The sequence below is a fragment of the Macrotis lagotis genome, chromosome 6, assembly GCF_037893015.1.
Source record: "Macrotis lagotis isolate mMagLag1 chromosome 6, bilby.v1.9.chrom.fasta, whole genome shotgun sequence".
NCBI classification, from domain to species: Eukaryota; Metazoa; Chordata; class Mammalia; order Peramelemorphia; family Peramelidae; genus Macrotis; species Macrotis lagotis.
Window position 1 is genome coordinate 54,646,073 of NC_133663.1, and position 25,708 is coordinate 54,671,780.

The 25,708-nt window shown below is 45.5% G+C and overlaps 1 protein-coding gene across 1 annotated transcript; it reads right to left on the reverse strand.

Moving 5' to 3' along the window:
* Positions 1 to 1,936: 1,936 nt before the first annotated feature.
* On the reverse strand, positions 1,937 to 25,708 carry ATP1B3 (ATPase Na+/K+ transporting subunit beta 3). Its single transcript, XM_074191177.1, has 7 exons — positions 25,423 to 25,708; positions 10,446 to 10,574; positions 9,629 to 9,736; positions 6,745 to 6,932; positions 5,447 to 5,497; positions 2,812 to 2,898; positions 1,937 to 2,629 (listed from the first exon to the last, which is right to left on the reverse strand). The coding sequence occupies exons 1-7, from the start codon at positions 25,529 to 25,531 to the stop codon at positions 2,465 to 2,467; spliced, it is 837 nt and encodes a 278-aa protein (XP_074047278.1). The 5' UTR covers positions 25,532 to 25,708; the 3' UTR covers positions 1,937 to 2,464.

Genomic DNA, 25,708 nt, shown 5'->3' on the forward strand with positions numbered 1-25,708 from the left:
TACTGCAATGTTGTGGGGTGGTGACTGGTTCAACCATTCTAGCGAACTATGCCAAGGGATTAAAATTGTACATATGCTTGATCCAGAATACCACCGCTAGATCTGTAACCCAAAGCAAGCAAAGAAAAAAGTCCTAACTGAAACAAAAATAAATATAGAGCCCTTTGTTGGGGTGACAAATCGACTATTGAAGGGTTGCTCATCAAATGAGGAATAGCTGAACAAATTGTGGTATGACTGTGATGAAATCCTGGGCCACAGGAAATGAGGGGGATGGCTTCAGAAAAACCTGGTTACTGTTAGATGAATGGTGCTGTGAATTGAACGGAACAGGAATATTGATCAAATGTGGACTTAGCTATTCTGATCAGGAAGATTCCAAAGCACCTAGGATGAAGAATGCCAGTCGCCTTCAGAGAGAGAACTGATACAATCTGAATGCAGGTTGAAGCTTTTTCTCCCCCCCCACCTTTTTTTGAGGGCAACATGGCTAATATAGAGTACAGCATGACTTCTCATGTATGATGGTTATCAGAGTGTCGGCTTTCTCAATGAGGGGGGGGCTGGTGGAAGAACATCTGGAATTAAAAAGGAAGGAAAGAGCAAGAGAGGAAAGAAAGCTGGCTATTCCAGAGAACCCCTCTCCCCAGGTGAATATGGGCATCCAAGCCATTTCTCATGGACCCTGATAGGGCATAACCAAAAAGTGAATTCCTCTATAGTGTCTAGTTTTACTATGGAGACTTCACAGGATAGAAAGATCCTTGGGCCATTTTTAGTATCATAATTATTCAGATATCTAGCATAAAACAATCTCCAACCCAGAGAAGAGCATCAAAAGCTAAAACACCCTCTGTGTTCATTTTAGGAGGAATTTTAAGTGATTAAGAGTTAACCATTGAAAAAGCCTTTAAAACTTAAAACTTTAAAACTTAAACTTTAAAACTGCTCATCCAATCCAAATGGACACAAGCATGAGAGCTAGGAATCAAGTGGGGCCCTGGTCCACCCTTACACCTTCCAAAGGAAGTGGAGAATAGTCTGGTTATCCCCCAATGTCCCGGGGAACTAATTAATATGATTAGCAGAACTCTCCCTGTGGGAGCTGAGGGACTGTCCTTCATAGACAATAAAACTATGGAGCTGGCTGCCCTTCAAAACAAGCACTATCAATAAGCTCCTTGGCTTACCTGGATCCGCTCTTCTCTGCCTCCCTGCAATCTTAGCAAAAGGGTCACCACATTAAAAATGTCTCCTGGGCTTGAGGGACAGAACAAAAGAAATCAAAACTTCATTTCTAAGAATGATGAACCCAACTCGTCGGGAGGGTGGGATTTCAGACAGTGAGTCACCTTCTATGTCAATTATTTTAACTGCAGAAACTACAATTTAAAGAAAACACTATGGGGGGGGAGAGACTAGTTAATTCTTTTATCCTATATATCCTTTTGTGATCAGATGACATAATTGGTGAGTTCATAAGGAGATTTAAAAAGACTGATGAAGGCAACAGTGGTGGCAGCACTCCCCTAGACTGGAGCTCCTAGAGGGCAGGGTCTGTCTTTGGTCTTTCCTAGACCATTGGCATAGGCCAGGCACCTCCTAGCCAGTTAATAGAGAAGTGCCGATGGCTAATTCGCTTATTGTCGTCTCTGAAGTTCTTTTCATGATTTAGGGGTTTTAAGTCTTGTTCAAATAGTGCCGATCTGATTCTCTTTGTGAATAGCTAAGTTCACATAATTTAAAATGTTAAAAAAAAAATAGTGGATTTAAAGAAATGAAGATTTATTAACTCACCTAACTCAGGTTGGTTTGAAATGAGCCACCCACATTGAAACTCAATCCCACCATGCTGCTCCTCGTATTTTTAAAACTCAAAACCTTTGTGCTCAGGGTTCAAATCAATTCAGCCTTTTAAAATAATTTCAAAAACTGCCACTTTTTAAATCCACTTTTATTTCTCTTCCTCCTCACACAAAGAGCTTAAGGTGTCTCCACACACCACAATTCTTGCAGTTATAAATCACTTTTGGTTGGTCAGGTACCTTTTTATCATTTGATCCCTAAAGGTGTGTTGGCATTGAGATAATAACAGTTAAACCAGTGTTAAATCAATAAAATATTTACATAGCACGGCACATTAAGCTTTATAGACACTTGGAGATAAAACCACATTAGAACAGAACAAGACCACCATTATTCCACGTTTTCAATCTGCTATTTACAGGTCCCTAATAAGACATGTCTATGTCTGCACACTGGTCCAATGGGGCAGGCAAAGGCAAAAGGCAGTTACTTTGAGGACATTAAACATTATGATCTGGAAGCACATTATTATGCTACCCCAAATGTCAGGTACCACCCTCAATTCTCCAAGGTGGTTTCAAATTCTAGAAGGGCAGGTCCAGCTGATACACCATGAAGATAGACCACACACTTGTTTGTGGAGATGTTTTTACTCATACTACTGAGTCATTGTGATTTTGAAGGAAACTCGTCCCAAGAACCTGTCTCGCTCGTCCTGGTTTCTCAGATTGGGAGACCCTTCAATTTTGCATTCAATCATCACATCCTGCTTGCCAAGCAGAAACTTGACCTTGATGGCAACTAATGGCTGAAGATAATTCACCTGGAAAATGAAGAGAGCAAAGTAATGAATCATGAGCTTCTTCCCTCCCTCCTCTCCCCAGCTACAGCTCAGACTTTTATACCGGAAGTAAAGGAGAGAATAGAATTTGCATTTGAAAAACTCAATTTACTGAATTTTGACAAAGTCATATTCAACATGATATAAACCCCAAGTATACTTACATGCAACTTTTTACCATAATATGGATAATATTTTAAGTCAAGATTTCCATTTGGGGGGTAAGTTTCTAGTTGTACACCACTTCCTTCCTAAAATTTAAAACAAAAAGAAAATACTTTGAACAAGTGAAAATATAACTATGCTATGAAAGAAATTTCAATTATTAAGGGTATGGGGGGAAATGGTAATGCTGATGTAGAAGACTGACACTTTTCCTACTTTGATAGTGCCACCATGGCCCCAGAGGGCAGCAGCTCTGCTAAGGAGCCACTTGGTAATGAATGGCTGGTATAAGAGAATGCACTAGGAACAAGGGCATTTGCTCCAACTAGTAAAGGTCTTAGCTCTCTGGTATCTGATGGGGTAACTCAAATAAGAGTTGAATGCTTATTACATGGACAGCCCCCCCCCCCCCAGACCCCCTAAGTCCATGAGTCCTGCCTCAGATGATCATTCAAAATCTAACAGCCCTGCCACCCCCTCTCTTTGTATCTGTCCCATGTGCTCTCCAAGGTGGCCTAGTCCTACTGGTTATGTGCATGGAGAGACTGTGTCCAATGACCATGACCGGGTGTGAGAGGAAGAAAAGAAGCTCATCCTCTGAGAGTTGTCATCGTGACTTTCTAAATAGCTAACAAATCTAGAATGCAATGACTGTTTTAAAAACACCAACATATCTACCAATCCCAATTTTTTGATTAATCAAAGCACACCAGAACAATACTGAAGAACTCTCTTTAAGGAAAAAATAAGTAGCCTCACCTGTTGGCATTCTGACTTTGAGATGGGGACACAAGGAAGTACATGTGGGGTGATGAATGGGGTTGGAGAAGCAACACTTATCTGTGATCCCTACCTCTAAAAAATCAGTTAGAAAATCCCACAGGAGTCATTTCAGTGACCAAGACCTAAGACAGACACCGGCAGAAGCTCCACCTAGCCACCCACCCCAGCCAGGGCTGCGGCCCAGGACTTGCTCTGGCATCAACCTCGACTGTTCAATTGTCCTCAAACAGTTCTGCCTGTAATCAAAGATCCTGCAGTCCCAGGTTTCAAAGTGCTCAAATCTGTTGAAGGTTGCTTAGTTCAACTGAGACAGACCCTTTCTTGGGGGAGGGGAAGAAGAATGGACTGGCATCACAGCCAACATTCATTTTCAAGGCCTACTGACCAGGATGCAGGGGACTAGACACCAAGGCTCCTTGGGTTGAAGAAAAGAAGGTCGAAGGGCAGACTCGATAACCCCTCCAGGTACAGAGAAGGCATTCCCTTTCTCCACCAATGGAAACAAAGGACAACACAACACACAAGAGGACATGGGCTTAAACTGAAGAGAAGGAAGTTAGACTGGAAATGGGGATGGGGTGGGGGTGGCACAGTGAATAGAGCTCCAGCCCTGGAGGCAGGAGGACCTGAGTTCAAATCTGACCTTACCCACTTAATAATCACCTAGATGTGTGACCCTGGGCAAGTCACTTAATCCTACTGCCTTGCAAAACTGCCCCCCTCAATTAAAACAGACATTTTACTTTTTGAAATTCATTAAATGAGATACAAGCACTGTGATTATCACTAATGTTTTCTCATTTGTTTTTGTTTTAAGAACTTTGCAAAGACAAAAAGATTGCTAGTATGCTTGTCTTTGCAGAGTTCTTAAAACAGACAAGCTATAACCTACAGAGATTAGCCAAATATAAGACTTTAGTAAAGCGAAAATAAGTTTTCAAAAATTCATTACTCAAAAACGAGGTAGTAAAGTGAGTAGCGAATACTATTTTAAGTAAAAAGGTTAGACAATTAAGTCTTACGAATTACATCTTCCATTAGGCAGTTTATCCTAGTAAAAACAAAATAACTTGACAAACAGTTCTGTAATTTTCTATGGAATTTAATCTAAGTACAATTAATTCTTCAAAAGAAAGAAATAATTTCTTGGGGGGAACCCTCCTAATAATCTCCATGCATCTATCAAATAACAATAATTTAGTTATCAATCAAACTTCCTGGTCAGACAGAGGATTAGGTTTTCAGGTAAGTGTTTTCTTATTCAAATTTTCTGCTGAGCTGATGGTCCATTATTCAGGGGGATAAGAGTTTAATCTAGAAACCAGGAATTGACTTTTTCTCTTTTTTTTCAAATCTTTCTCTTTAGACACATTTGGCTTACAGCAACACAAAACTCTTCTAGAAACAAGTTCCAAAGCAATGTAAACATAACTGAACTAAGAGATCAATGACACACAGCACCTTTGATTTGGTACAATTTTGTAGTTAACAGTTTCTCTAAGAAACTATAACCCATTATTAAATATTTGTCTAGGTTGTATTTGCAGTATGAAGAACAAAGAGAACAGGCTATGATATGATAAGAATGAATCATGTTAAAACTAGGAGTCTGGGAGGAAGCTGTAAGCCAGTGTAATGCACACAGGCCAACTAAAGGGGGTGTCTGTATGAGGCAGAGCGCGGGGCTGGCACGCCCTAGCCCAGGAGTGGAGCTGCGAGCTGGGCCATCAGCTAAGTCACTAAGGGACTAACTGAACTGCTCCAAGAAGCAAACTAAAAAAGACACATTTTTCAGATTTGAGGTCAACTTTTATGAGAATCTGAACATTACAGTTTCAATATGTTACTAACCTTAACTTCACAGAGTATCCTGGGTTTTCCTTCAGGTCTTAATCCAATTATCTAAGGTTAAGAAAACATTATTATTATTCACTATATATATATATATATAAAACATTTTCCCCCCCATTTTCCCCATTCCATGGAACCCTTTTCTACTCTGGCGCTGGGGCTAAGGGGAAAGCAGAATTTATTATTATTATTTTTTTTTTCAAGGCAAATGGGGGTTAAGTGGCCTGCCCAAGGCCACACAGCTAGGTAATTATTAAGTGTCTGAGACCGGATTTGAACCCAGGTACTCCTGACTCCAAGGCCGGTGCTTTATCCACTACGCCACCTAGCTGCCCCTGGGAAGCAGAATTTAAAATCATTTGTAAACTATTTTGATTCTCGTTGCAGTCTCTTGGCCCCCGGCTTGCCATCCCCCCCACCGTCTGCCAGGGAGGACCCTGCGGGATGGGCCCCCAACTCTCCTGGGGGCTGCTTCAACCAGATGAAATTGTTAACAAGGATTTTAACTGAATGGCAGGGATGTTTCTGCTTGGATTGGACACCACTGCCTTCTAGGCCACCAATCCAAGAAGGGATGAGCTGGATCGCCCTGGAAACCCAAATGACTCATTCCTCAGATCACTCACTGAACAGTTTGAAAAAAGGTTAGCTGCTATCAAGCGACATCCAGGGACATTCCAAGAGGCAGCTCAATCTGGACCCGAAGCATTGCCGGAGAGAAAGCTAATAAATGTATGTGGCACCCTCAAAGACATACATCAGGGACTTTGTTCTTATGTACTACAGAAAAATCTGAATCTACTAGTCATTTAAACAAAGGTTTTGTCATTTGACATTAATTTGACTGGCATAAAATCAAATTCATGAACTTTTTTTTTAATAGGTTTATGCAAGGTAAACAGGGTTAAATGGCTTGCCCAAGGCCACACAGCTAGATAATTATTAAGTGTCTGAGGCTGGATTTGAACTTAGGTACTCCTGACTCCAGGGCCGGTGCTCCGCCCACTGCGCCACCTAGCCATCTCTCATGACCTTCTTGAAGTACTGTTGCTGTATATATAAGTTTAATTTATAAAATATTCAAATCAAAATAACCTAGTAATTATGTAAAACATGAGAGCTCCACATGACTCAATTGTAAAATCACTCTTTTCCTAAATCTATATACCATTATTTTATTTTTTAAGTAAAGCTCACCCATCCCCCCCCAAATCAACTGACTCAAAAACAGAACTTCATTCAATTAGGAACTGAATCTGATTCCTCACAGAAGCCCCCAATGCCCAATATGTACTTACTCTATTCATTTTGACAAAAACACAAGGAGTTCTATTAGAATAGCCGTACTGGTTATCTTCTAATCCGGAGCAGGATTCGAGGGTCTCAAGAGAAAATCTACAAGCCTTTTTAGGAGAGATGCCATCTTGTTCAAAGTATGTTCCATTAGAACAGCTTATGTGATGGACTTGACTGTCACTGTTATATGCTTAATGGGGTAAAAAGAAATAACTATTTATTATTTGTACATCAATCTTGAACTGTCCAAACTAGATTTTAGTGAAAAGACTTCAAAAGAGAAATCTCAACCCAAATTCACAACTCATGCTGCCATTCATCTTACCTGTTTTTAAACCATTCCTTCTGGGGAGCAAATAAGTAGTCATTTTAAAACCAGGGTCCAACAGCAGGACCTGAGGATTGACTTGAGCCTCGGCCAGAGCCCTGGGGCCCCGGTCAGCCAAGTCACCTGTGTATTGACGCCTCCTTTACTTGATTCTCTCCCTGTTTAGACCACCCCTTACAAAACCACACCAGCCACCTCTGGGGCATGAGAGGGAGCAGACTCAAACATGTCAAGTTTGCAGGACCCTACTGGTCTTAATTCAGAGGGAAAATTGGTGTTGTTTGTCCTTTTTTTCTGTTTTTTTTTTTTTTTGCAAGGCAGTGGGGTTAAATGACTTGCCCAAGTTGACACAGCTTAAGCCAGATCTGAACCCAGGTAACTCCCGCCTCCAAGGCCGGTGCTCTATCCACTGCGCAACCTAGCTGTGCCTGTCCTTTATTCCTGAAGACGACCATGATAGCAAGAGGGTGATGCCATGACAAGCAAGTGAACTGGATGTGAGTGAGGGGGCTGTACTGTCACCAGCCTCACTTTCTCCTTCAGAGCCATCTGGGTCCAGTGGCCAGATGGATCAGAAGGACTGGTGATGACCCTGGATGTGAAGCAATCAGGGTGAAGTGACTCATCCAAGATCATACAACTAGAGACACATGTCTGAGATTGGATTCGAACTCAGGTCCTCCCAACTACTACACTATGCATCTCTGTATCTTCCACAGTCTAATACTTCCTATTCTTCCTGCACAGAAACATTTGATACTGATTTTTCCTGGACTTTCCAAAAGTTTAGGTTTTAGTAAACAAAGGCTGGAGAAGCAGAGTGCCTAAAAAGCAGAGTGCTTTATTTCTGCTCTGATTTCCATAAAATTCTTAACTTCTAGTTGGCTTCATCCACAAAATCTTCTGAAAGGGATTTTATCAAATTCCAAAGACTACAAATGGATATGGAGAAGGAAGGATCTGATACCAGATAGAAAAAACCCCAACTCGCACAGAATTTGAATGCTATCATGTCTACTTTCCTAAAATTTCTCTTAACACTTTTGCTTCCTCTCCTATGCTTTTCTTTCTTTTCCCTTTGTCCCAATTCCTCATACATAAAATGACTACCCCGTAAAGGTGTGGAACCCAAGTGGGCTGTGACAACTTCCACCAGAATGTTTGTGGCCAGGGGAGGCAGGAGGGGAGGAAAGGGAGGAAAATGTGTGACTTATAAACTTGCAAATGGATAAACAAATGAATGCTGAAAAACCAGAGCATGTAACTGGAAAAAAACAAAATAAAATGTTTTTAAAAAGCTCTGCCCAAAGGACAGTAAAACTCTGCCTATCCTTGGCCCAAAGATCACAAAAGGAAAAAAAGCGAAAAAGACCCACATGATCAAAAATATTTATACCAGCTCTTTGGAGGGGTGTCCATCCCAGGGGGGCTTAGCTGCACAAGCTGTGGCATGCGAATATGATGGAGCATTACTGCTCTGTGAGTCCCTCTAAACCCTGAGTACGGGACTTAGACTGGCTGAGGGAGGTGGTGCCGTCCATGACCAAAGACAATTCTAAAAGCCTCGTGATGAGAAATGTCATCCCCATCCAAAGAACGAATGATGCAGTCTGAATGCAGACCAAAACACACTCGTTTCCCTTTCTTAATTTTTTGCATGTTTTCCCCTTCTCATGATCTCTTTCACATCATGACTTAATATGGAAATATGTGTGACATGACTGTGCATGTTTAAAGTCCATTGGATCATCTGCAACTGCAGGGGGAGGAGAAAACTTTACAAAAATGAATTTTGAAAATTATCTTAACATATAATTGGGAAAATAAAGAAAAGGGGAAAAAGAAAAACTTGGTCTAGGAAGCTAGCACATGCATATGGGTGAGAAGTACACAAAGTTCATGAAGAAAGCACTTAGAAACCTTGGTCTTTATATGCTACAGTGGTTTTAAATGCAAAAAGTAAGACTATTAAAGTTTAAGAAATAATCCTACTGCCTCTGAGAAAATCTTTTACAATCCTCATCCCCTTCATCTTTCTTATTCAATATCATTTAAGAATGCTCAGAATCTCTACTTTAATCAATATGGGCACACCCTCTTCATCTATGTTCTTCCAGACAGAACTGGCAAGAACAATCATTACAGGGGGCGGCTAGGTGGTGCAGTGGATAAAGCACCGGCCCTGGAGTCAGGAGGACCTGAGTTCAAATTTGATCTCAGACACTTAATAATTACCTAGCTGTGTGGCCTTGGGCAAATCACTTAACCCCCTTGCCCTGCAAAAACAAAAACAAAAACAAAAAACTTAAAAAAAAAGATCAATACAATCTACTCTAAAAAACAGAAAAATCCAATAAACCATCATGAAAATTCTGGCTCTTTTAGTTGTTCTGTATCTGGCCGAGGTGACTGCTGAGTCAAAAATGAGCAAAACATCACATACTGCTTGTTCGATTTCCATTAAGTCAAGGAGTAGAACGTTCACATTTTCCTCTCTGTTGGGAATAAAATTTAAATCAATCACTTAAAAAAAAGTATTTAGAAGAAACCAATCTCACCTTTTAAAAAACGTGAAATGCTATTCAGGTAGTATTCATAAGTTGCTGATTCAGTAGGATTAATATAAAACTCCAAGGCACCCTGTGGTTTTGGAATAATTGTAAGCCCTGCAAAGTCAAAAGACTTAAAATCAATTTTTACCTCAGAATTTTTCTCTAGCAATTAGGAAAAATCCCAAGGTTTTATACATAGGCCACCCGCCCACCCCAGACCTCTGCCACCTGATCAGCTCGCACCTAGCTAGCATCCCTTGACTCTCCATCAAGGACATTTCCTGATATGTACTGACACAAGTTCATGCTCTTCATATTTAGATTTATCCACTGGTTCTCTACAAGAATACCATAAATTCCTCACTAACATATGGCAGAATACAACTTAATAGACTGCTATGAGGCCAAAACAAGGATACCAATGAAATGACAATCTTAGGGTAACATATAGAAAGTTTGGCTTCTTCTGTTTAAATAATCTTCAAATTATAAAGAAAAATGCTGCTAATTGTAAAAAACTGGTAATCAAAAGTACTTCCCATTAACTGAATGTGGAAGGAAAGCTCAGTCATCAACTCCGTGGTCAGTCAGATGGCCATGGCACTGACCCACAGGGGGCTGGGGGTGGGGGGAAAGCTGAGTTACAAAAGACCGTTCCCTCCTCAATTGTTATAACTGTCACTATTAACCCAAACACTCAGGTTCCTAGACATTATTTGGAGCCAAGAAACAAACCTTTTTTTATGTCTCCATCCTTATAAAGGGCATCTTAACATTTCTGGTGAAAAGATGGCTATGGAGGCACGGCCAATGACACCATTACCTGGGCTAGAGATCTGGTCCCGGTATTTTGGAGCTTCATCATCCAGAGTCTGAAGCATGACCCACATTGTGAAGGAGAAGAGTGCAGCAAGGAAGCCATAGAAGACCAGGTAGAAGAGGAAGATCAGACCTGCAGGGACAAACACAGGCGTGAGCCCCGCACCAGTGAAGCTCTGCCCTTCTAAGAGGCCAGGCCAGAATGGAGCCAGCCATGCAAAGCAGCCATGAGCCGGCCGCCCAGCCCCAGCCCACAGGGCCGGATGGTGCAGATGCCCACCCAGGTTGGCCACTCTCCAAGCTGCGGGAGCTCAGCGAGGCCAATCCTTCCAAGGCGCCTGCCTCCACGTTCTGGGATAGCCACCTGAAGAACACCCATCAGCAGGCAAGACCCAGGCCTTCCAGGCAAGAAGAGTGACCGCTTCTCCCATCCTTGGTCTGGTGCGTCTATACTAGGTCAATGATTCATCTCTGGCCCCTCAGGCAATTTGGTTCAAACAACTCCAGAATCAAAGCACTAAAGGCAAAATTATTGTTGGGATGGGGGTTGTTGAGAGGCAGCTACTGAATGCTCTTAAGTTAAAACCATCATGTTGGTTTTTATTCCAATAAAATTCCAAATGATGTGAATTCACTTTTTCCCCAGTATAGACACAGTCACACTTCCCAGACCCCATTCGCGTGGAAAGGCCAAAGCTGGGCCGGGCACGCGGAGGTGGAATGGTCAAAGCAACATCTTTACCAGAAGATCAGAATAGAGGGAAGACAGCCCCGAAGAAAGGCCGTGGGTCCCAGCAGGCACCGTTGCTTCCCTACCATGGTGGGAGTCTGTTTCAGAAAAAGAAAAAGGCCAAGCTCAAAGAGGGCAGCACATCACTGCGAGCGAGGGAGGGAGTGTGTGCCAATGCAGCAGGCCAGACAGGGCCACCCACCTACAAGTGGCGCAGAACTTGGGAAAGCTTGCCTGAACCGGACTAGACCCCATAGCCTCCCCCTGGACCTCCCCCCAGACACTTTTCCACTCAACTGCTGGAGGGTCAAGGTGGAACTTTCCCCCGAAGTCTCCCAACTGTCTTTATATTCTTTAAAACCAACACTATCACAGCTTCAGATCAAAGTGGAAAACGACCCATGGGCAATTTGTAGATTTTATATTCCAGCCACTCTTTTTGTAAAAGTCCTGCAGAATACTCAGGGGCCAAAAGAATTCCAGAAGGACCGGTCTCAAGAAGCCTGGCCCAGCCTGGAAGAGGCGACATGGCGGGACAGGGATGGACCAGGACCAGACAGAGGCAGACCACTGGACCAATGCAATGAGAGTGCGGATGAAGAGGTCCCCGACCCTCTTGGCAAAAGCCAACAGCTGAGATGATCACCGTTTTGCAAATTTGTTGATTTATCATAAATTTTGTCATTTTGTTTTGTTTTGCCCTAGTGGGGGAAAAGAAGAAAAGAGGGAAAGAAAACAAATGCTTCTTCATTGAAAAAAAATTTTTTTAATCTGTTTTAAAAATCAAACTTACAGAAAATATAAGAAAATATAGACTTTTAAAATATCAATGTAAATTTGAAATATTTTATGGTAAAACTAGGACTGTGTTTTTGTGACACAAATATAAAATGTGTCAAACCTGAATGTCCTTTCTCTAAATTGAAGCTTTTTCTCTCTTGACAAATTAAAATTATTTTTGCTCCTCGCCAAATATAAATTATCCCTCAAAAACCAGCAACATTTAATCAAAGGCTATTTTTATGCCTTCCCCTAGGAAAAAATATCTACTCTTCCATCCCTCATAACAGTAAATCATTTTAAAAAATCTACAGGCTTAAAAATTAATTACTGCTAATAAATTATAATTGCTACTTTTCAACCAATGGATAATTTTAACATAATTGCAAAAAACAAGGTAGAAAAAGTAATTTGTAACACATCTCAAACATTTTGTATTTGGTATATATTGAATTTTTCCCAGAATACCTTTAAAATTATTTTAGAAGATAAGAAATATATATATAAATAACCTAGCACAAAAGCAAATCATCATTAGTACAGTGCTCAAAAGGTTTCAATTTTTTTAGAAAATGTTCTGAGAAGGTAAAGAATGAGGATGAGCTCCACTGAACCGGCTCCCTTCACAGTGAAAAGCTCCGGGGCCACAAGGAGCCGCAAGGGGCACAGGCACACGGAGCCTCAGAAGGGAAGGAGGGGGGCCAAGGAGACAAGGGGGGCCTCTGAGAGATGCTGCTGATCCCAGGGAGGGTCACTGGCGCCAGCTCTGGGATCGATGGCTTTAAGGCTCTCCGTCTGGCTGCCATGTGGAGACTAGATCGGATGCCCAGTGGGAGTATACCTGAAGGTGGGGAGGCCTGGTCTGCCAAGGACCAAGGAGAGAGCCCCCCTGTGTGGGAGCCCAAGGAACAGTCTGTTGCTAGGGGTGATGGGGGGGCTTGGCACAGACTGATATTCTGGTGCTGCCCGCCTCTGTCCTCTCAATCTTGACTCGCCATCGAGAGGCTGCCAGGAGGCCGAGCCTGGAGTCAAGCTGACCTGGGTTCGAGTCCGACCTCGGCACTTCCCCAGAGCTCACCTCACCCACTGGCTCCCTGAGACTCTGCAGAGGATCACAGATGCCCGGGGCTCCTCTCTCTCCCAGCATCTAAAGTTCAAAGTGGTACCAACACTGTCAGGAAAAAAAATGGATGGGGGTGGTGGGGCAAGGGGGAGTCTCACCTGTGAGGTCCCCCAAGGTGAGGACCCCAGGGCAGAAGAGGCTTCACTTAACCAGGCAGATCACAGACAAAGGTTTTTCCTTTTTTTAATTGGAGGAGGGGAGGGCATTCCCCCAGTGGCTCCTCCTCTTCCAAGGGTCAATGAAACCCTTGAATTGAGGGCGGGCCAAGGGGACCATCAGGAGCCAATTTATCTTTCAGGATCACTCGGTGGTCCTGGTTTCTTAGGTTTCCCCTTCCCTATTTCTGCCCAGGAGCCCTGGCTCTCCTCATCCCACAGCCCCTAACTCTCTGCCAAGGCTGCCCAATGCCTTCCACAGGAGCACCACTCTCTAATTGGGGGGCATGTCACGTGGCTCGGGCACACACTCCCACCATGGATGGGCCCAAGGCCTACGCTGACTTCATTCTCCCTCATCTCTCTCCAGGACCCCATGGGTGGGAGGCTATGCCAGGCCTGTTGAGTGCCTGCTGCTCGTGGCCTTCTCCAAGGTTCCACTAACATCCCAGAGCGCCTCCATTGTGCCCAAGACCCCCTGACCCAGCCTCATCTGCCACGCAGTTCTTGGCTCACATTGTGTCTCTCCCCCAGCCTTGCCCAGTGGGGGTCCTCTTCACGTCCATGGGGTCCCCCACCTCAGCCCAGTGGTAGCAGAGACAGTGTTAGAGGACAATGCCAACTCTGGCTTAGCCACGCATTCCCCTCATCTTATGTTTATGCAGATATTTAAGTGTGTATTTATCTGAGGTGTGTTCCAAGACTCCAGCCAGAAAGCCAGGTACAGCCAAGCTGGAGAGCCGGCCCCCCAGGAAAGACTTCCTTCTTTCCTATCCTTCCTGAGGCAGGGAAGCGGTCAACTAATCCAAAGACAAAACCCACTGTTTATCCCTGCCCATGGCAGAGAAGCCAAGGAGCCCCTCAACTCCCATTGGACGGGGGTCTTGGGCACTGCCATCTCTTCCACACTTCCACTTTCCTCATCAAGGGCTGACATAAGAAATTAGGGGAACTCCTGCACTCCAAGGGATTATGGTTACTAAAAATCACTTTCCCTTTAGAAGTGGGGTCAGAAAAACTTCACAGTCTTCCTCAGTCTGTCACATATTCAGGATGGGGAAGGTTGTGGAGCTAACAATATGAAAAAGATCTTGGGGCCTTAGTGGACAAGTAAGATCAATCAGCAGAGAGGACCACAATGTGGATGGGCTCTGGCCCCAGGCCACAAGACTGGGTGACTCGGCCATCCTCTGCCCGGGGGAGGCTGCTGCAGGCGGGGCAACCAAGTCAGGGAAGGGTCATAATAGTCTTGGACCCAGAGATTCTCTTCCTGAACTTTGCCTTCAGAAGATCATTGAATAGAAAAAGTCCCTATAGACATCGCATTTTCTGTGATAAAGACCTGGAAACAAAGGAGATGCCATTGATCAGGAACAGCTAAACAAATTATGGTACATGACATGATAGAATCTATATAGAAAAATGTTCGCGTTCATACATTTATGTCAAATCTTACCAAACTGCAAGAAACAAACTGTGACGAAGACAGAGAAACATGGAAAGACCTATAGGAACAAATATGAACTTGACCCTTGAAAAAACTAATTCCAAGTAAAAGGTAGGAGGCATGGTTAGATAGTCATTTGCCTTTAAAAGATCAACAGTCTAATTTACATTTCCCCAAATTTGCCATAATTTTAAGAATTCATCCTTTCAATATCAGTAATCTCTATAAGAGACTCAATGAGTAACCTCTAAGAGATTTTCATAAAATTATTGTTTTGATGATTTGTTAATCACTGATAAGTCCTCATCTAGGTCAGGATTTCTTTCTGGTTCCTGAATTTAATTACTTTCAATACATTATTTCATTACATTCTTTTTTCTTTCCCTCCCCAAATAAGACCAAGGCTTCTGTTTTCTCCTTTCAAGGATTAAAATATTCTTCCATGACATCTTTGGCTTGAGATTCCTTGCCATAGTCCTTAACGGGGATACAACTACAGCCAACCCCTTTTTAGGGCTTTCCCCTCTGTTGATTTTACAGACTGTATTGGGCACATGTGTCCCACATCATCTCCATGGGTCCATCACAGCTAGAAGGAAGAGCCCGAAGATGGGAGGGAGGGGGGCCTTTGTCCAGGGCTTGGGCAGCATCATCAAGGCCGCGGGTTGGCCCTTGTGGATGAGCGCACACTTCGGTAGTATCACTGTCCATCATGCATGCCTCCAGTGGCAACAGCTTCCTCACCACAGGTTCACATGGCTTGAAAACACTCCTGCTCAACACGGCAGCGATGGGGAAAGAGCCATTGTTTAATATTTAAATTTTTGTTTTTCTCTGTGCCCTGACATGGCCAATTTCTGTAAATGTTCCACGGTTGCTGAGAAACACATATACTCTTTAGTAATCCTATTTGAAAGATACTATAAGTCATTTAAGCTTCTTTTGCAATTTGTTCAGCTTTCCTTTTTTTTTTAAATCTTTCTGTTGGCCTCATTTAAAACTGACAAAGGGATTATTTTGAGGACATTTACTCTTCAAAAGAATGGGGATTTCATTTTAAAATTTACCTTTGTCACCCTCGTAACCTGACTTAGTCAAAATTAAAATCTTCTATTAACCACCTTAACAAAAAGCTACAACTGCTTACAATCCAAAGAGTCAGAAAGAAGAGATGCGCTATGTCTTAGGATGTTTGGTTTTATTCACTTGAAGGTTCGGTGTACTTTCTAGAATGTGGACACTTAGGAAGAAGCTGCAGGCATTCTACCAGCCCAGAAAACTATCTTGGGAATCCAGATAGCCATTTTCCCAGTATCTGATCAATCCCAGGCCGCCTGGCTACAGATCAGGAAACCAAATTCAGAGTAGCATTTTGAATCCAAGGCCTTTCTCTAGTCTAACTAAAGGATGAGCAAGGAATGGAAGGCTTTCAGTGGCAGGGCCACAAGAATCCCTTCCACAAGGCTCCTGGAAGACCACCTTAATTAGGAAGGCTCCTCCTCTTCTCCCCAGGTCTCCTCCCCATCGATCCACCTGAGGCTGATTCTCCTACGCTATCCCCAAATGTGGGGTCCTTGCACCCCCCCCCATTCCAGGCCCTCACCCCACTTGGCAACACTCTTTGTGATGACTTTCTAGGACCCGTCTTGCTCTGGTGGTCCTACCTGGAGGACCTGAGGAGCACACCCGGCCAGGCTCGGGACACTTGGCCAGAGTCCTCAGGACCTCCTCACCCACACTTGGGCTTCAACCTCTTCTAATGAAAACGAGAATTTGTTCCAAAGTGATTGATATATTAGGGAAGATTTTGAGCAGAATAATTTCCTTTTTGTTCATGTCTGATTTTGTCTGAGAAAAAACAACTTAGATGCAGAAAACTGCCCCTCTCTTGCCCATCACTCACAAGCTGTGGCCCTCTGGGACCCACTTCCCCAGGAACTCTCTGGGTCTTCTTCAATATAAGCAACTATTTCCTATGTATCTCCGGGGTGCAGCAGAAGCTCTGGCCCCTTGGCCCCTTCTAGCCCACCCCAGGGGCTCAGAGGCTCCCCTCTTCAGTCGACCCTTTGCCAACCTGAGGCCTGAGACCAGGCTGTTATCAATAATTCCTGGAGTGTTTTCTGTATTTCTTAAACACTTAACATATATAAAAACGTGCTATCATGTTTAAGTTCCTATCACATTGTAGGGGGGCAATGTAGGGAACAGCTAGGTGGCCCAGCAGATAGAGCACCAGCCCTGGAGTCAGGAGGACCTGAGTTCAAATCCAGCCTTGGACAATAATGGCCTAGCTATGTAACCTTGGGCAAGTCACCTAACCCTGTTGCCTTAAATAAAATAAAATAATAATAATAATAATAATAATAATAATAATAAGAAGAAGAAGAAGAAGAAGAAGAAGAAGAAATATGTTAGAGACAATGAAGATGGGAATCAAGGTGATCAAGAGGATCACCCTGCTATGGGCCAGGCCACATGAACCATGTTCTGTCAGTAAGAGACCCTTTTCCTCAGGAGGTAGTGAGCTAGTTGCAGGGTCATCTGAGCACCATCTGCTGCTTCAGGAGGCGATCGCAAAAACCTCTGCTCAATCATCCTGTAAAACTGGGATGACCAGTAGGAGGACATTACTGATATACTGAGCCTGAGTCAAAGACCTCTGAAACGCAGATAACTGATGCAGAATATTGTTTTATTTTGAAAAACTCTAGATTAAAAAATTATATATGTATATGTACACACACACACACACACACACACACTTATAGAATCTGATTTTGCTGGTGTAGATCCTCATCCTGTGTTACGCCTCCAACCTATAGTGCCTATAGCCTATAGGCTCCTATTAGCCACACTTGTCATTAGCTGCTGGTACCTTTGCAGACTGGGGTTGGGTCCACTTTCTCTACAGGTGGGCAGAGCTGCTCTGGGCCAAGGAGGAGGCTGACCTGGACGGTGCTGTCCAACTGTCCTCTGGGGGTGCCCCCCCAAGTACCTCATTCACAATTACTTTCCCAGCAATGTCTGGCCACTGGGGCATGAAGCCAGTCCTCAGGACAGTGGGGGGGGGGGGGGAGGCAAAGTGCTGGCCCCCAGATATCAAGAGAGGACCCTGCTAGTCTCCTTGCACCGGCCTGGCCTAGCAAAGCAGAACCAGGTAGCAGCCGCAGGGGACCAGAGCCCACATCGCCTCTCTGAACTTCGGTGTCCTCATCTCTGAGAGGAAGGTGGACCGGCCTGCGTCCAGTCCCCAGACTGGGTGGTTTCACTTCCACCATTCAGCAGGATCTGAACTGGCCCCAGAGCCACTGCCAGGAAGAACGGAGCGGACCCAGAGACTGGCCGGCCATCTCTTAGGTGGTCCAGGAGGGGGCTGGCTTCTCTCTCTCTCTCTCTCCTGTTTCGTCAGCTTCCTACTTTTCCCCAGTTCAACAGGGAATGGAGGAGGGGAGGGCACAGGGAGCCCAGTGACAGGCTGACCAGGAAGCACTTTGGAATTGTTAAAACCTGACAACTATCCAAACAAAAACCTCACCACCCTGCCTCAGTTATTAATACAAATAGACTGTAAAACCTAAGTGTCACTCACAAGGCTCCAGAAAGTCCCAAGGGCAGCCTGAACCAGATTAAAATGTGGCTGGGAAGAATTTTAAAAATAAATAAAAACACAAATCAAAGATAAAATTACTTTAAAACTAAATTTATACACAGTCTGAAAGAAAACTATATTTACTTATAAAATCTAGTATTTAAACACACACACACACACACACACACACACACACACACAAACACAAGAATCCTATTTCTATCTGAGTCTGACATCACTAGTCAAGCGCACCATATCCTAGGGTCATATCAATTGATGTTTGAAAGGTTTTCAAGGTCTCCTTATACAAAGAGGACATCGTTACTGGCAGAATATCCACAATCTTCTAAGAACGACTCTGTTTTATCCCTTGGCTTTGTCCACCTAGAGACAACAACCACCTGGTTCACATATCCACTTGCTCCTTAGGTCCTTTTTTAATGGTAAATCTAAGAAGCACCCGACAAGGGGGGTGGGGGGCCAGTACTGGACTTTATTGTTATCTCATTCTAGCTCCTCACTAGGTGAGGGGCTTCAGTAACTCTACTTTACAGTTGAGGAAACAGGTACACACAGCTGAAGTGATTGGTCCAGGGTCACCACAGCCTCAGAGGCGACATCCGAACTCCAGTCTTCTGGACACCAAGCCCAGCTCTTTCTAACAACCATCAATCATGATCTGGTGTTGCAAAGATAAAAAGGAACCAGCCCCTCCCCTTGGACGGTCTTTGGGGAGGGGGCTGGGGAGCAGGAAGAGCTTCCCTGAGGTAAAGATGCAGAGCGAAAGTGGGAGAGGCCGGCTGGCTCCTGGCTCTCACTGAAACTTCCAGCCCAGGGTCTGGCAGCGGTGGGGTCACTGCCAGGTGAGCAGGGAAAGTGCCAGTCTGGGTGAATGGACAAAGGATGGGAGACTTCCACAGAAGAGGGACGAGTTTGGGGGGATGAGGAGTTTTAGTTTGAGATGCATCTGGGACATCTAACTCAAGAAGTGCTGCAGTGGTTTATCAGGAGACCCGGCTGTTGTACGTATGTTAGAAGTCATCAGAGGTGAAACATGAAAAATGTTACAGTGAAAAATGAAGAGGCGCCAGCGAGGGCTGCACACATACACACGAACCGGCCGAGGGCTGCCCCTTTCCTAATCACTGACTGACCCCTCCCCAAGAGCAGCCCCCCCCCCCCCCGTCCAGTCTATGTGGTCCTCTTCCTTCATTTCTCCTGACTGTCTCTTGGCTTCCAATACCTACTCCTTCCTCATCAGGGCTACCCCCGCCCCAAGGCTCTCCCCATTCTGGGGCTTCAGTGACCACTTTTGTGTACAGACATTTCCATCTCCCACTTCGAATGTCCCCTCAGCACCTAGGGCTCAGCAGTCCAACAACAAACTCATTCTCCCTAAACCCTTTCCTCCTCCAAAGTTTCCTTATTTCTGTGATTAGCACCACTATTCTTTTTTAAAATTTTTTTACACTTGTTTTCACATGGGACTGGGGGGAAAATAAAGTGTAAAAAGTTTTAACATTCATTTTTAAAATTCTGAGTTCCAAATTCTCTCCCTTCTTTGTACCCTACTCCCTGATTGAAAATGCAAGTTATTTGACAGAGGTTAAAAATGTAGCATCACTATTCTTCTAATCAACCAAGTTAATAACATTAATAGCTAGCATTTATCTAGTGCATTTGATGACCAGTATCTCATGTTATATTCACCCCAACCCTAGGGGGCAAGCCCACGGTCCTCATTTTCAAGATGAAAGAGGTTAAGGGGCTCCCCAGGCTAGCCTGGAATTTAGCTACTTCTGAGGCACCCCCTCCTGCCTCTTTCATTTTGATCTCTCACCAAGTGTGTTTCCAGATATCAACTCCAATAGGCCTAAAATATCTCACAACCCCATTTCAAGCAAAATGTCTCTAAACCAGTTTCCTCCTCTGTCATCTCTCCATCACAATCCCAAACAATTTCAAACTGCAACATTAATTTTGCTAAGCTTGGAGATTTCAAACTTGAACACATCTGAAAGCCCCACCAAGACACTGCTTCATCTTGGCTGTGAGCCGGCTGCTCCTCTTCCTTTCTGCAAGAAGACCACCAGGCTCCTCTCTGTTCTGAGGGTTGATATGGGTCACTTAATTTTGGCAATCTCCCTCTCAACAGTCCTATCAATATTGTAATGCTACCTCCCCCCTAAAGTCAGCATCGGGCCTGGACTATTTCCTTAACCTAAACCATCCGAGACACTGAGCCTCCTATCCAGCATGGACGCTACCACTGGACTAAGCCTGATTCTCAACACATTCACCTGTGCCTTCTTCTCACCTGTCAAACTCCTCGGCTGCCATGTAGGGGACCCAACCCACCATCTTGACCACAGCTGGTGGAATTCAGTGTTGGGGAGAAACTGGAGATGATGGGCACCATGAATCAGAGAGAAGATAGGCACTCTCTGGAAAAGATGGGGGCTACACCCCAAAGTCTCCAGCAGAAAAAAATAGTAAACACAGACCCAAGGATGGCAGACTTAAAGGATGACTTGACTTGAATGCAGTAAGATGGAGAAAGCCAGAGGCTGAACTTGGAAGAGCCTAAGGGGAAGTTAAAGAATTCAAATTCAAAGACTAAGTGGTCAATCTAGAAGGGGAAAAGGAAAAACCAAAAAGCAAAAGAGCAACAGAAGAGAAGATGGGTGGAACAGCAGCAATATAAAAGGAAGACGATGGGGGCGGCTAGGTGGCGTAGTGGATAAAGCACCGGCCCTGGAATCAGGAGTACCTGGGTTCAAAGGAAGATGGGAGTATCTGTAAAATTAGGAGGGAGTCTGGACATAAAGAAAAAGACAAGGCAGGGGGCCTGCATAGTCATGAAACCAAGTGACTGCTGTGGTCGATGCTCATCACCTAGAAAAAGAAACAGTTCACTCTATAGATGGTCAAGGACAATGATTATCCCTAAAAACTCTTCAATATGGAGGGGAAAGTCTCAAAGGTCAGGAGGGAAAGGGACCCCTGGGGGGTAGATTTGAGAGTGGGCTGGGGAAGGGCCATGACACACTTGGAGGTTCCTCCGGAAGATCCACTTGGCTGGAGACTATGAGGATGGTGCAGCTGCTATGGGTCCTCCCTTCCTGTGGCCACGAGAGAGAGGAGCATTGGTAGCTAGTGACTGCTCCAGCTCCAGGACAGACATGGATCTGAGATGTAACAAAACCTTCCGGAACTTGCCAAAAAAAGGAGACCCATAACCTAGGTATGGCTGGCAGAAGCTCCTAGGGAGCTGTCTTTGCACCCCAACATCACAGCACAGTGTCTGCCATGTCTCCTTGATCCTAACCCCCCTCACTGAGGACTCCCACTAGGCCAGTCATCATTCTAGAATCTCTCCTCACTTTCCTGGCTAACTGCCTTGGGGGGGGGGGGGGGGGGGTCTACAGGCAGGACTCTCACTCCTGTCTGGCTTCATTCATTGTTCAACTGAAATTTCTCTCCGCAAACTTACAACCATCTCTTAACTGCCAAATCGAATGTCCCTTTCTCAATTTTCAACCTTGATCTTTCTTTTTTTATTTAAGGCAGTGGAGTTAAGTGGCTTGCCCAAGACCACACAACTATTATTAAGTGTCTGAGGCAGGATTTGAACTCAGGTCCTCCTGACTCCAGGGCTAGTTAGTGCTCTACCTACTGCACAATCTAGCTGCCCCTTTTCTTGATCTTTCTACAGCCTTTGACACCCTCTCCTGGTTCTCCTGCCTGACAGATCCTTCTCAGTCTCTGTTGTGGCACACCTTCATCCAGATCATCCCCTGCCCCAACCTTGGGGGGGGTCCCCTCTTCTTTTCCCTTCTTATGCTATTTCCCTTGGTGAGCTCATCAATGCCCGCTGCATCCATGGCCATCTCCTGCTGTTCAATCTATTTCTGACCACTAGGCCCACATGGTTCCAGGAGAAAAGGGTGACTTTAGGTGACACAACTGTCAAATTGATCATCATATCATGTAACCCTCCCGATGGTTCCCCAGCACCTCCAGGATCAAAAAGAAAATCTCTGGCATCCCAACTCTTAGAAGCTGGCATAGTCCTCTCTCACATAAAGCCAACTTGAAGGTCATGGCATCCCCTTCCTGATGTCACATCCTCTTTGAGAACAAAGGACAAACACTATCAAAGTCTATGGATTCAACTGCATCCCAATGCTGATGCTTCTCAAAGCATCTCCCACCCATCTCCAAGTGCCTCTGAGATCCTGTATCTCCAACTCATAGCTTGTAGACTAGTCTCCTTATAGATACCCGAAACTCCAGGTGTCCAAAAGGGACCTTGTTCATCTCCTCCCCCAAGCCCTCCCCCCTTCTTGCCTACAGCATGGCCCTTCCCTCACCCACCCAGCATCCCAACTCAGGCACCATCCTCAACTCATTCCTTTTTCCCCTCCAGAGCCATCCTGCTCTTAAGTCCTCTGCACAACATCTTTTAGATAGGTCCCCTTTCCTCACCATCTCCCCGGTTCAGGCCCTTATCACGTCATGCCCAGACTTACAGTAGCCTCTATGTTGGCTGGCTCTCTTCCCCTCCTAGGCCAACCTCTAGGCTGCTGTCTGAGGGATCACCCTCCCATTCAATAAAGTCCCAGGGCTCTCCAACACCTCCAGGATCAAAAAGAAAATCCTCTCTGGCATCCTGATGCCACCGTGCACCTCTCTGGCCTCCTTTCACCACCCAGGGACACTGGACTACTTGCTGCTCCTCCCCCAAGCTGCCCATCATTAAGGCTGGACTTTTTTACTGGCTCGACCTCCCATGACTGGCATGCTCTCCCTGCTCACCTCTGCCTGATGGCTTCTTTCAAGTCCCAGAAAAACTTCCAACTTCTACCTTTTCAGTCCTTTAGTCCCAGTACCGTCCCTCTCCATGTATAATCTGCTTATACAGAATGGTTTAAAAGTTGTCTTCAGTATTAGATGGGGAGGCCGGGGATGGTGTTCCCCTTGGTTTTTGCCACAGAGCAGACCAAACTGATTAAATACTTTATCAACTTGTTTTGAGACTGGCTTTGGTGATTCCTATGTGTACAAATGATACCACTGGGCCTGAGAGACTGGGAGGGATTACAGGGTCTTGAGCAATACTAAAGTTTATGGGGCAGGTAAGGGACAAAGAGAAATTCTGATTGGGGAAGTGACTCTGCTTCAAGAGACTATCTGAGAATGAGATTTGGATTTCTGAAATACAATTGAAAGAGAAATGGCAGGGCAGGATGCCCTAACAAAGGCTGATAAGCATGCACTCAGCCTCCTATCTTGTGAATCTAATCAAAGGGGCTTTCAATGAAAAGGGGAGGTTGAGAGAAACCTGCATCTCCATTTCTATCTCTCTAGTTCTTTCCCAGACTAGCTCCAATATAGGAAAAGGAGCCTGAAGTTCCTATGCAAGTAGAGGACAAGGGCAAAGAGACTAACTTGATTTCAGAGATACATATTATTGAGACTTGGATACATATTATTGAGACTTGATGAAATGAGAATCACAACGACTATAATAACCAGGATCCAAATCCTTCATCCACTATGGCTCACTTACCCCAGGGCTCCATGGCCACGGGCAGCAGTGGATCAGGTAGATCAGAGATCAGCTTCTTTAATGGAAGGGGATCCACAGGGAGTCTGGGGTTATGTGCCCAGCTCTTCCCCTCTACCACATTGCCAGTGGATAACCCTTACAAATGACATAGGTCATATGGATGCTAGTAGGCTCTACCAAATGAAATACTGTCTAGATGCAAAAGCCTTTCAAAAGCAAGGTATTGAATAAAACCTAGAATTTCTGATTTTCTGGTTTTTGATGTGGGGAAGGGATGGGGTAGTTTTCTAAGTGTGGAGATGTTCATCCTCTGCTAAAAGGAAGGGGGAGCCCTTGGGGAACATTAAGGGAGGGAAAACAGAATGGCTGGAAAAGCCAAACTAGTCCCTGCCCTGGGGGAGCTGCAAGGACAACAGAGAACTCAGATTCTAAATGTACAGGGAAAAAAACAGACAAAAACATCTGTGAACCATCAGAAGCCTGGCACCGAAGCATGATCAGAGTTGTGAGTCCTTTCTCTGTCAAAAGTAAAGAACAGCTATTAACTTCTTGACTTGTCCCGACAACTTCATCCTCCAAGTGGAAGGACCGGCAAAGGGAAAGTCTATTCTAGATCTGATTCTTACCAACCAGAATTGACTAAAGGAGAGAAAATGGTGAAAACCTTGGAGAAAAGGAGGCAAAGCTGGGAAGACCAACATGAGCTCCAGTGTGGGATGAGCTTGGAAGGATAGGAAGAAGCCTATGAATCCTCCAAATGGGGCATTTTAATTTTACAAGGGAGGTCAGTCTGGAAGTGATCAGAAACCCCTAGGTGACATTCTGAATACAGAAGGAAGTGATTTTTTTTAGGGAGGCAAAGTGGGAGCTGTGTGAAGAGTGTGAGACCTAGGGAACTTCAGAGCACATTTCAGTTTCCAACAGGTTATGTACGGACAATGGTACAGACGACATGAGATGGAGAGAAATGCATGCAGTGAGCTTAGGAAAGCTAAAGAGCAATAAATCACCAAGAAGGGCTTTAAAAAAGGTAATAGTGGGGGGATAGCAGGATCGGAGAAGAGTCAGGGCCCCTGCCAGGGCTGGCAGAGCCGATCGCGGACAAGATGGCAGAAACATTCAATCGTCCGCTACAACCTCGATGTTGGAAATGTCACACAAGGAGGTGCGGACCGTGCGGCGGCCGCTCCCGCTGCCCGGTGCCCGGTGCCCGCTGGCAGTGTGCCCACGAGCTCGGCTCCTCCGGTGTCCGCCACCCCCACGGGTGGGAGACCACCGCGAGGGAGGCGATGCCGTGACAAGCACGCGGACGGGGCGGGGGGCTCCGGGCGGTCTCTACTACGCGGGGGGCCGAGGCAGACCGGGCTTTCTGGCCCAGCTCTCGGAACTTTCTTGGCGCTTCCTGCCAGGGTCTGGGCTGGGGGGGGGGGGGCCGCGGGGCCTCAGCGCCCCGGCCAGGGCTCCGAGGGGCGCCGAGGCCGCCCAAAGAGGGGGCGACCCGGGCGGGCCCGGCCCCCGGCCCCCGCCCCGGCGGAAATTTCCTGCCGCCCCTCCCCCCGCGGGGACACGTGGGCCCCGCACTCACTCCAGCTCTCCGGCGTCCGCCCCAGGACCTGGCCGTTGCGGCGGTTGTAGACGAAGCGCCTCCACTCGCCCAGGGTCTGCTCCCACGACTTCTTCTCGTCCTTGCTCATGGTGGGCGCCGGGGCCGGGCGGGAGCCCGCGAGGGAGGCGCCCACGCGGCGGGGGGCGGCGAGCGGAGGAAGCGAGGCGGGAGGCAGCGCCGGCGGCCGCACCTCCTGGCTCCGCCGCGCACTCGGGCCGACTGAGCCGCGGCCGCGGCCGGGACAGCGCTGGGCCGGCCGGGCGTG